Source organism: Watersipora subatra, chromosome 1 (genome assembly GCF_963576615.1).
Source record: "Watersipora subatra chromosome 1, tzWatSuba1.1, whole genome shotgun sequence".
NCBI classification, from domain to species: Eukaryota; Metazoa; Bryozoa; class Gymnolaemata; order Cheilostomatida; family Watersiporidae; genus Watersipora; species Watersipora subatra.
In genome coordinates this window covers 32,369,413-32,382,527 of record NC_088708.1, presented here as the reverse complement: position 1 = coordinate 32,382,527, position 13,115 = coordinate 32,369,413, and the positions used below count along the sequence as shown (strand labels likewise).

The following is a 13,115-nucleotide window of genomic DNA, read 5'->3' as shown; positions in this document are numbered from 1 at the left end:
AGCTGAGTCAACTTTGCTTGGCACCTCTGTTTGAGAAACTTTCTTGCCAAAACAATCAGAGGATTACGGTGGCCATATTAACTTGGTCTTATACAGAAGCAAAATACAACTGGTTGCTGCCATTCTATCTCTTTGAAGTTCGAACTTTGCTGAATACAGTGATGAGGTTTAATACTTAACTTATTCTTGACTTATGTGGTTCTTGAGATGTTATTTCTTTCAGGCTGATAAAATTGTTCACTTCGGGGAAACGAGCAAGCAAAAGAAATTACAGATTTTTAGATTTCTGATTATGAATTTTGTTCCGTGATACATGCTTCATTTCTGGAAAACATGTCAGGAAGGCTTCATTTCCACCCTGATACTTCAGCATGTCTGGAAAGCCAGTGAATAATGTATAGACAAGCTTTAGCAAAGTTACCCATGCTGAATCTGGCAAACTGTTAAATGTTTGTAATTTTGTAATTTTTGTCCTAGCACAGTCAGTGCCAAAGCAGACCAATTGCGAAACCATTTGTCGAAATGCAGATCTAGTTTGTCTAAGCAGTCACAACCTGGAACAAGTGAAAGGACAACTTTTGATATTATGAAGATTGATTTGTCTGTTACAAAGAAAATATGGCTAGAAATTTAAATCGAAACTGGACAATTTTTAACTAAAACAACTAAAGATCAGAATGGGAAAATAAACCATCAGTTTGCTAGAGCTTTTCTATTTGCTATTGTTGAACATCTCGAGTTTGTGAAGCTGATGACTATGCTGAGACCTGGTTATAAGCCATGAGAACGTGGTTCCTTAGGCGGAAAGCTACTGGAAGCGGTATCAGATAAAGTTGAATGTGGAGCATTGGTAACACTAGGTGGCAAGATGTCTAAAGTGATATTTGTTACAATCCCATAATAGCGACCTCCGTGCAAACCGGAAATGTGTCATACTTATTCTTTACCGAGCCTATCGGTTTAAACAAGAAGACAGGGGAATTTTGTGCGCAAATGGCTTTGGAGAGTATTCAATCTGCTAAAAAAAACTAAAAAGTTGAAGTCATAACTCTAGTAATAGACAATGAGGCTACAAAGGTCAAAATGTGAGAGCTTGTCATGCAAGACTTGAATTTTAAAGTTGATGGATGTTAGGATGATGATGATGATAGGATATGGTGGGAGCCAGCAAGCAAGTCAATCAATTAGTCAAGTAGTCGAAGTTAACTAGTAGGTTTGAACTTTGAAGCCACTATAGCCCAAGCGGTATGTTGAAAGCGTATAAAGATTTGATAATTTCAGTTCTTCAATTTGCCAAGAGTTAGAACAGCCAAATTGACGCTGACAAACGTTCTTGAGTAATCGACCCTTCTTAATTTCGATTTGCTCTGAAGCTAACGGTGATGTCACTAAGCAAGCAACAAGAATCATTGAGAACATTGGATTGGCAAAAGTCGAGAAACATCGTTGACATGCTGCAAGCAATAGCTGCCGCTCTAGACAGAGTTCGATCCAATGATTGCAGCCTTGCTGAATGCTGTCAGATATGGCTGGAGTTGAAGGAAAAAGATAGTTTATCAGCTGCTAGTGAGAAAGCAAACAAGCGTCTGACAAAGCTCTGTGTCATGTAAATTTATTGGCCAACTTCATCCATCCCATTTACAAAGGTGACCTTACAACTAGACAAAACAATGTTGCAAAGCAGTTGATTGTTCAGCGTTCACCATTAGGGGGCTCCATTTTTCCACTGCTCCTCCATTACCGGGCAGAAACAGAACCATTCATCTTTGATTTTTTCACACGGAATATGAATGCCATGACACCTGCATCATACTTCCAATGCATGCAGATTGAATGTCAGATAGATGAAGCGGTGTGACAGTTCATAGACATTGTTCATCACTTGATAATCATGCCTGCTTCATCAGCTGTCCTGGAATGAACGTTTGACGGGCTTAGTGCTACACAGACTACAATCCATAACCAGCTTGGAATAGATAGGGCTGCAAAGCGGGCATTGCGCGCCACGCACCTAAGAAGGCGAGGACAGTATGACCTAGATCAGGGATTCCCAACCAGGGAGGAAATCCCCCCTAGGGGGAATTTTGAATAGACAAGGAGGAACAGAGAGGTGTTTGATTTGTTAAATTTTTAATTTGTCCTGCAGTGCGGAGTGAGTTTCGATTTCAACATTTAACATTTCGGTGTTATCTATAACACTAGTTGCTAATAATGAGCTACTAGTCAGAACACAGATATATGTGAACACATCCATCTAGATTTTGGTTGGTTAGTAAGTTAACTTAGTCATAAACCAGTTCAACGGCATGCCGAAGGTCATGTATTGTGTGTTGTATGCGTGCTGTATAAAAATTAATAATATGTTATATGTACAATAAAATGGCATTATACTTTGTATCGGTTGTTTTTAGTCATGTGAGTTAAAAGTGGGTGGGGAATCAAATTAATGAAAAAGCATAATGGGGAACTGAATGAAAAACGTTGGGAACCCCTGACCTAGATAACCCCTGACCTAGATAACCCCTGACCTAGATTGATTACCAACTTAGATAAACATTGTTAAATATTATTGCCAATTTCATACTTTTGCTGTTTGTCACAATGTAGTATAGTGTTCTCTTTTCAAAATAATTTGGCTGTGTAAACTGCTGTGTCATTAAATGTCAAATAGACAAATACAAAAATGTCAAGCTGAACTCAAATTTTAACCCCTTCCAAGTTTCAAACAGTAATTTTTATAAGTTTTACTCATCAAGTGCTGATAACTTCAAAATTACATTCGTTCACCGAATTCTCAAGTGGCCATTTATTTTAAGAGTTTGTAAGGTTAAAACATTTCCTTTTGTAGCCTGAGAAACAAGCCAGTCTAATGAGTAATGACACAAGTATTATGAGTGATGATACAATTCCCGTGGGTATGGACACAAATCTTGCGGATAGTGGTGTACGTCCCGTCGATGGTAGTGTAAGTCCGATGGATGACAGTAGAGTTCCTATGGATAGTGGAACAAATCTCATGGATGGTGCTGTGAATGTTGAGTCAGCACAGGGTCAGGCTCGGAAGGAAACAACATGCCAAGGTAGATTAATAAGGTTTTTCATTCTATCTGATTTCTGTTTGTATACAGAGTACACCGAGTGGGTAAGTTTGAGATGATTTTAAGATGATTTACATATTGTATTATTCATTAAAATGCTTTAAATAGCTCTGTTATGTTCACGCTGACCTAGGCTGTCAGCTATTTGCACAATCTTTAGATGTGGTGATATACATGCTAAAAAAAGCAACTTTCTCATCGATTTTTCAAGTACACATCTGTGTTAAACACAATATTTTACCAGCCTACTTGATGTAAAGTAAAATGCAAGACTTGCCAGAGAGAATAATTGTGGCGTTTTGGAATGCCTCTAGTCTCCTGATATTGCTGGTTTCAAGATGTATTGTATGGTGTTTACTAGCAGACAAGTAGCAACACCATTGGGCTTCTTGATAATAGTGTATATAGTTTGTGCAAGTAAATTCTGCACGGCATTCTCGGGCCATCATGTCTTTGCCAAAATACTTTTCTATATACCGGTATTTGCTCAATCATTCTGACACAGTTTGCCCATCTTTTTCTCTCTACAACTGAAACTAAACATCTCGTGCTCCATGATATACGTTAGAAAAATTGAGTTGTTTCCTCAGCATTTAATAATGGAGTTGTTGTACAAACATATAATAATAGTTGTTTTACCATCATATAATAATAAAGTTGCCGTACCAACATCTAATAATGGTGGTTTTCTCAGCATTTAATAATGGAGTTGTTGTACCCTCATATAGTAAAATAGTTGTTGTATCAACATATAATAATAGAGTTGTATGAACATATAATAATGGAGTTGTTGTACCATCATATAATAATGGAGTTGTTGTATCAAAATATAATAATGGAGTTTTTGTACCAACATATAATAATGGAATTGTTGTACCAAAATATAATAATCGAGTTGTTGTACCAACATATAATAATGGAGTTGTTGTATCAACATATAATAATCGAGTTTTTGTACCAACATATAATAATGGAGTTGTTGTATCAACATATAATAATGGAGTTGTTGTACCATCATATAATAATGGAGTTGTACCATCATATAATAATGGAGTTGTTGTACCAACATATAATAATGGAATTGTTGTACCAATATATAATAATGGAGTTGTTGTATCAACATATAATAATGGAGTTGTTGTACCAATATATGATAATGGAGTTGTTGTATCAACATATAATAATGGAGTTGTTGTACCAACATATAATAATGGAGTTGTTGTACCAACATATAATAATGGAGTTGTCGTACCAATATATGATAATGGAGTTGTTGTATCAACATATAATAATGGAGTTGTTGTACCATCATATAATAATGGAGTTGTACCATCATATAATAATGGAGTTGTTGTACCAACATATAATAATTGAGTTGTTGTACCAACATATAATAATGGAATTGTTGTACCAATATATAATAATGGAGTTGTTGTATCAACATATAATAATGGAGTTGTTGTACCAATATATGATAATGGAGTTGTTGTATCAACATATAATAATGGAGTTGTTGTACCAACATATAATAATGGAGTTGTTGTACCAACATATAATAATGGAGTTGTTGTACCAATATATGATAATGGAGTTGTTGTATCAACATATAATAATGGAGTTGTTGTACCATCATATAATAATGGAGTTGTACCATCATATAATAATGGAGTTGTTGTACCAACATATGATAATGGAGTTGTTGTATCAACATATAATAATGGAGTTGTTGTACCATCATATGATAATGGAGTTGTACCATCATATAATAATGGAGTTGTTGTACCAATATATGATAATGGAGTTGTTGTATCAACATATAATAATGGAGTTGTTGTACCATCATATAATAATGGAGTTGTTGTACCAATATATAATAATGGAGTTGTTGTACCAATATATAATAATGAAGTTGTTGTACCATCATATAATAATGGAGTTGTTGTACCAACATATAATAATGGAATTGTTGTACCATCATATAATAATCGAGTTTTTGTACCAACATATAATAATGGAGTTGTTGTACCAACATATAATAATCGAGTTGTTGTACCAAAATATAATAATGGAGTTGTACCATCATATAATAATGGAGTTGTTGTACCATCATATAATAATGGAATTGTTTTACCATCATATAATAATTGAGTTGTTGTACCAACATATAATAATCGAGTTTTTGTATCAACATATAATAATGGAGTTGTTGTACCAATATATAATAATGGAGTTGTTGTATCAACATATAATAATGGAGTTGTTGTACCAATATATGATAATGGAGTTGTTGTATCAACATATAATAATGGAGTTGTTGTACCAACATATAATAATGGAGTTGTTGTACCAACATATAATAATGGAGTTGTTGTACCAATATATGATAATGGAGTTGTTGTATCAACATATAATAATGGAGTTGTTGTACCATCATATAATAATGGAGTTGTACCATCATATAATAATGGAGTTGTTGTACCAAAATATAATAATCGAGTTGTACCATCATATAATAATGGAGTTGTTGTACCAATATATAATAATGGAGTTGTTGTACCAACATATAATAATAAAGTTGTTGTACCAACATATAATAATCGAGTTGTTGTACCAACATATAATAATCGAGTTGTTGTACCAACATATAATAATCGAGTTGTTGTACCACACAATATGGGTTTGTAGCGCAGTTTTGCTTACAGCAGCTTCTAACGAGGCACCATTACAAAAAACTGACACGAAGGTAGATAATCCACTAGAACAAACCACCATCGATACCCATAAAGTTGACAAAGCATCACCAGTACAGACTGCACTCCCCACATGTGACACACATACTCAGGTAATGATTATACTGATTAGTCTAAGAAGTACATATAGTCATGTGAGAATGATGAGTTGACCGGGTGTAAGGAATAGATATACATGTATAAAAATATTCTTTTCATATTTTATTCATGTACCTAGCTTGAAACAGTGCTTAAGACTCGTATATTGCTCACATGTATCAGTTAATACACTGTTATAAGACTCGTATATTACTCACATGTATCAGCTAAGACACTGTTATAAGACTTGTATAATACTCACATGTATCAGCTAAGACACTGTTATAAGACTCGTATATTACTCACATGTATCAGCTAATACACTGTTATAAGACATGTATATTACTCACATGTATCAGTTAAGACACTGTTATAAGACTCGTACATTACTCACATGTATCAGCTAAGACACTGTTATAAGACTCGTATATTACTCACATGTATCAGCTAAGACACTGTTATAAGACTTGTATATTACTCACCTGTATCAGCTAAGACACTGTTATAAGACTCGTATATTACTCACATGTATCAGTTAAAACACTGTTATAAGACTCGTATATTACTCACATGTATCAGCTAAGACGCTGTTATAAGACTTGTGTAAAACTCACATGTATCAGCTAAAACACTGTTATAAGACTCGTATATTACTCACATGTATCAGCTAAGACACTGTTATAAGACTCGTATATTACTCACCTGTATCAGCTAAGACACTGTTATAAGACTTGTATAATACTCACATGTATCAGTTAAAACACTGTTATAAAACTCGTATATTACTCACATGTATCAGCTAATACACTGTTATTAGACTTGTATTTTACTCACATGTATCAGCTAAGACACTGTTAAAAGACTCGTATATTACTCACATGTATCAGTTAAGACACTGTTATAAGACTAGAGTTAAATATTCAGCATAAATCTTTGAGATTTTTTACCTTTTTGATTGCTTTTTTGCTAAACTGCCAATTTTAGTAGGTAACAGGAAATGCCCCTACAACTACAAGGTAAATAATCCGTTCTGAGAACATTAATTTGTGTTATAAAGACTTAACGTTATACGAAGAGTAAAATATATATAGATAATGTAATCTGTTTCAAGATCTTCTCAAACTCACCCCTTTAGTCCTTCAAATTAAAAAAACTAAATTTGTTTTGTTAATTTAATGGCTGTACAGTACCTGGTATTATTGGTTTGCATTGATAAAGTTTCCCTCTGTTCTTGTCACTTTTACTTTGTTTAGGGTCCATGATTACGGTAATTTTATGTTAAGTTAAGGGAAGCGCACACCTTCAATGGCAATTGAAATCAATATTTGTTCACTATTTTTCTCACCACAATGAGGTCTAGGCTGCAAAGATAAAAGTAAGATATGGTGTATGCTTAAACACAGTAAAATATATACATATAATATATACCCTATATGTCGTTTTTGCTGCCAGACATGGCAAGAGAAAGAATGATACTTTTAAGGCTGACTAATGGACTTTCATTATTCAAATCGAATTTAAAGATTTACTGTGACTAGACACTATATTATATAGAATCTTTTTTGCAACATGATACAAAAACTATATAAATTATTTCCATTAAGTGGAATTTATGTGGAAGGTTCACATTGTACATAATCTCACCTCAGCATTTACTCATACCGCTGCGTGAGCATCACTTCTGGTTAATCAGTCTTGAATCTGTGTTGATGCAGTCTCCCGAGGCAACCACGCATACAGACATCCATGAATGTGAACTGAGTGATGTGAAATGCAGTGAATACCGTGCGTGTGATCGAAGTCCTGTCGTTTTTAGTTTAAAGGAGTTGGCTGAGTATCCATCAACTAGCACCGTTGAAGGCAAGTTACTTTAGCAATAACCATGGACATGCCAGTACCTTAAAGGGAGTGTGACACATGTGCTTTGATAACCCTTTACAGTTGTAACCTCTCCATGCTTGGAATTATGACCAAAACAGTTTAAAAAATTGTCTCGCCTAACCCACCTTGGAGTGATCAAATTTTGGATTAATAGCGACTACATTCCGGATTACTAAATTCGCAATACTTCATATAAGAGTATTCTGTGACAAAATGACAAATTATGTTGTTTTTATAATTATAGTTTTGTTATTTTCTTTTTTGCCTTTCTGTGCTGCTCTTGTCATTTTTCAGCAGATTTAATAAATCTAAAACAATAAATAGATTAACTTTTGCTGGTGTTCGAGCTGTTGCAATAGCTATCTAATATTTCTTGTGTTGACTGACTGCAGCATGTAGCAGGCCTAAATTCCTTAGCAATTTGTTGCTGAAGAATTAGTTGGAATGACAATCCACCCTTTGTTATTGTCTTAGAATTGTAAAAAGATTCTATAATGAATATTAGGCTACCTTAAACAAGTTCATCAAAAGCTCCGATCAGTAGAAATTGGTGCAGTAATAATGTACTGCTCATACAATGTAGCATCAAAGTTTATAGTTAGTGAAGTAGATAATTAGCCACTTATCTATAACAGCAAGACCTTGAGTTTGTTATTGACCTGCGTTAATGATCGTGTGCATGTGTAACAAACGATCATAGGTTGTTTTTTTATTACATTACTTTTGAATAAAATAATTGTCTACTCTGTAACTATGTTTTCGAAATGGATAGACTTTGAGGACCTTTTTTAAGAGACGGCTCCTACAGCAGACGTACACTTAAACTATCAGTAAATCCATGGCTACATGGCAACTCCTGTATACAAATGGATGAGATGCTATGAGATATATATAGAATTGAGAGGATGAACCCACCAATGGCATAGATGCGCTTGTATCACTAGTATACAACATGCATTCATCAAGCAAGGGTTTTTATACTAGTATTATTACAGTGCATCCTCGCCATGCGATTTTAATCAGTTCTAGGGTTAGCATCTTATAGCAAAAATTTCGTATAGAAGGGTATAGAAACCCATAGTAAATATCTAATGCAAGCATCTGCTGGTAGTAATCATCCAATTTTTATATATGTACTGTACATATTAAAACTAGAAACAAAATAGTATATTAACCTTGTGAACTATAATTACTACAGTAACTTTAGTGTATTTAATGGTTATGATCTGCAATAAAAGGTAGCATTACAATGTACAACACATATGTGCAGTAACAGCAGTCTGTACCATAGGGAGTGTTTAGCTTCGAGACAGACGTATAACATTAACTTTGACTTTAACTTAAATGAATTTAGCTTACTAAACATACTTAAAGCTAAGTTTTAGTATGTGTTTTCAACTGTTTTACTGAACTGCAACTTTTTCATCACTGAAATTTTTCATCACCTATCAGTTTCTGGCTTCGTTTTCATTATAACTTTTAGCCGACCTCATTAAAACCCTTTTCAACCTAATTCAACAATAAAGTCCGAGCGATGCTGTTCTCAAAGGCGGCCTCACGCACAGGCTACTTGACCATTTAATGGCCATCAAAAGGAAAAATGAAATTTTTTGTTATTGTACCTTTAAAATGACGAGGAGCCAAAAATGTATCAATGTTAATTATATTACGGTACACTTGAAAATACATGTATACTTATTTAACACTTTATGAAGCAGATTTTTGGTAGCAGTTTAAGGGAAGTTGTCTGATCCCTGACCTGGTTTGAAGAGATTGCAACTCCAACTTTCTTACTGGTTTGAAAAGGAAAAATATTACCACTTTGCATGAGGGATGCTGAACTGTGAGAATTTGTTCATCGTATCTCTTTCAAACATTGTTAGAAGGTTTTCGGCGAACAGCATATTAGCATCTTTGTTATTTCGACATAATAAGCACACCAACTGCCAAATTTGAATTTTGAGTAAAATTTTTGTTGAAATCGTACGGTGAAGACAGAAAACCTTCATGTTCTACTTCATAAGGCAAAAAATCGTTTAAAAGGGACATCGTAGCTCGAGGGCGTACTTTACTTAGTTTGAAATGTGGCTCTGTTGTTGCTTTTGCTGATGAAGTTCTTCAGTGGGTTTTCTTTCCTGTTATGTGTTATTGTGATAGCTAATGACATTTGTCAGGCCATCAGTGTGTGAAACTATAACTTGAGTACCGGGCTAGTGCTTATTCGCATGAGATGGTACGCATGAACACGCAAGTCATTTTAGATATGCACAGGTTTAAGGGAGTTTATACCTTATGGGCCATTAGGCATGGCTTGCCTGTTTGTACTTTATTACATCATAATCATTATTCCTTTAGATGTTTCTGATGAGTTCTTTGAAGTAACCAAGACAGATCTGTCAAACATGCTCAGAGATTTGAGGGAGCAAATGTATGTAGTCAGTGTTTATGTACATTCATTTTAGTGCTCTGCCTTCGTATCATTCAACTCACAGCATAATTATACTGTAGGTGTATACTGTAGGTATATAGTACAGGTGTACACAACACATGTATACTACATGTGTATACTATATGTCAATACTATCAGTATATACTATGCATGTATACTACATGGGTGTACTATATGTCAGTACTATCAGTATATACTATGAATGTATACTACATGGGTGTACTATATGTCAATACTATCAGTATATACTATGAATGTATACTACATGGGTGTACTATATGTCAATACTATCAGTATATACTACGCATGTATACTACATGGGTGTACTATATGTCAATACTATCAGTATATACTGCGCATGTATACTACATGAGTGTACTATATGTCAATACTATCAGTATATACTATGAATGTATACTACATGGGTGTACTATATGTCAATACTATCAGTATATACTATGCATGTATACTGCATGGGTGTATTATATGTCAATACTATCAGTATATACTACGCATGTATACTACATGGGTGTACTATATGTCAATACTATCAGTATATACTACGCATGTATACTACATGGGTGTACTATATGTCAATACTATCAGTATATACTATGAATGTTTACTACATGGGTGTACTATATGTCAATACTATCAGTATATACTACGCATGTATACTACATGGGTGTACTATATGTCAATACTATCAGTATATACTACGCATGTATACTACATGGGTGTACTATATGTCAATACTATCAGTATATACTATGAATGTATACTACATGGGTGTATTATATGTCAGTACTATCAGTATATACTACGCATGTATACTACATGGGTGTACTATATGTCAATACTATCAGTATATACTATGAATGTATACTGCATGGGTGTACTATATGTCAATACTATCAGTATATACTATGAATGTATACTGCATGGGTGTACTATATGTCAGTACTATCAGTATATACTACGCATGTATACTACATGGGTGTACTATATGTCAATACTATCAGTATATACTATGAATGTATATTACTGGTATATACTATTCCTTCACATTTTTAACTATTCTGTTTCTTTACATCACACTAAATAGCCTCCTTGCTACACTTTCTGTAGAACAAAGGAAGAAAACGCCCCTCTGTTAACATCATCCATGAGGCAAGCCATGCTTATGTCAAGTTTTGACAAATACCAGTATGCTGTTATTAGATTCCATTTTCATGATCAGACGGTTTTGCAGGCAAAGTTTAGACCAAAAGAAACAGGTGAGTCTTGATAAGACAAGCCAACTCTTATGTAAAGGGAGTTCAACTGGGTAATTGGCAGCAAATATAAGATTAACACAGAGCATCTTAAAATTGCAATCTGCTTTATCAATCTAATCATGTTCTTGAATTTTTTAGCAATGAATTTGAAATTAGTGAAGTGGTTAACCATGAAAAAGAAAATGTTTGTGAAGCAGGTGTCCAGCTCTGATGACAACATTTTTGGTGAAACGGTCGTACGAGCTACAGAATACATGGATAGGATACAATTAGCTAATGGCAGTGGCCATGTTCAAATCTTTCCATGGTTACATGCTACATTGGTTGTATTTATTCACACAAAAACTTATCGTATATCCTCTAATTCAACGCCACCTCTATTTGACCGCCACCTCTATTTGACCGCCACTATGGGAGAAGGGTTGAAGAATAGAGCGCCACCCTTTATTTGAACACCACCTTCATTTGACCGCCACTTTAACATTCTTTGATCTTTACGAACCCATAATAGCAAGTGATCAGTAGAAAGGTGTCCACAAAATCGTGGTAATAATGAATCATTTACATCAATAACAATTAATTCTCTCATTGTCCAATTCCAAGGCTTTTCATTATTTTTCGTTCTAACTTTGAAAGCTACTCCATAGAAATAACTAATAATTGTATCAGGCTAATAGTAGTTTCTTGTTTAACGCGGTCGTGGTACTTTGAAGTATATAAAAATGGTTTACATATATCATAGTATATGAACGGCTAGTTTTAGGATAAAAGTTGTGCTTAACGCGCATTTGGCTAAAAATTTATCATTACATCTATTTGTGCGAAATGCAATGCATAAAAGTTTTGCTGCGCTAAAAACATTGTTTTGACGCTAATATCGACTAGTTCAGCAGTACAGAAGAAGAGTATAGGTCGTAAGACATTGTGGAAGGTGTTGAACAACCAGAAGATGTCCGTTTCATCGAAAGCAACTATCAGAATGCAACTGACTGAGCAAACGATGCAAATATTTTTGTTTCAAAACTGTTAACTTTTGTTTCTGCATGTATTATAAGTATGGTTTGTATATGTCACATGTTCATGAATATATATTTGCAGCATTTGATAGATTATTGTTATATAACTCATAAATTTGTAGATTTATAGCATATTATTTGGTAGCATCATTGCGGTACTCTGATCCAACAATGGATTGACGCTCATAACTCCGCAAACTATAGCAAACGTACCAATGAGTGCAATGAGTTTTTATGCAACATTGTTTAATCTATATATATATTCCTCAAAGTATGTTGTGTGTCTGCATTCCAGCTATAGATAGAGCTATAGCACACACCATGATTATCTTATTGATGCGGCCACGCGTTACGACGCTCCTGTTAAGAAATATTTGTCGTAAGGTTCAAATACTATATCTGGGTTCAGGGCCAATTCTTCTCATGCGGACAACTATATTGTCTTCGTAGGAACAGCAACATTATCTTTCCGTTCAAAAAGATAATGAAGAAATATGAGTTTAAAAGTTGTTTGAAAAAGTTTGAAAACCTTTACAGTTGTTTTTACTTTCTATTAAATTATTTCA

At 34.2% G+C, this 13,115-nt stretch overlaps 1 protein-coding gene across 3 annotated transcripts in view; it reads left to right on the top strand.

The window, feature by feature from the left end:
- LOC137397135 (tether containing UBX domain for GLUT4-like) overlaps positions 1-13,115 on the top strand; it is a 36,293-nt gene that overhangs the window by 13,414 nt on the left and 9,764 nt on the right. For 2 of the 3 annotated variants that reach the window (XM_068083428.1, XM_068083422.1), the window contains exons 8-12: positions 2,849-3,080; positions 5,801-5,940; positions 7,642-7,786; positions 10,163-10,235; positions 11,385-11,533. In XM_068083428.1, coding sequence (XP_067939529.1) covers positions 2,849-3,080; positions 5,801-5,940; positions 7,642-7,786; positions 10,163-10,235; positions 11,385-11,533 — 739 coding nt within the window. The remainder of the gene's footprint in view (positions 1-2,848; positions 3,081-5,800; positions 5,941-7,641; positions 7,787-10,162; positions 10,236-11,384; positions 11,534-13,115) is intronic. The other variant, XM_068083432.1, reaches the window with a different exon arrangement.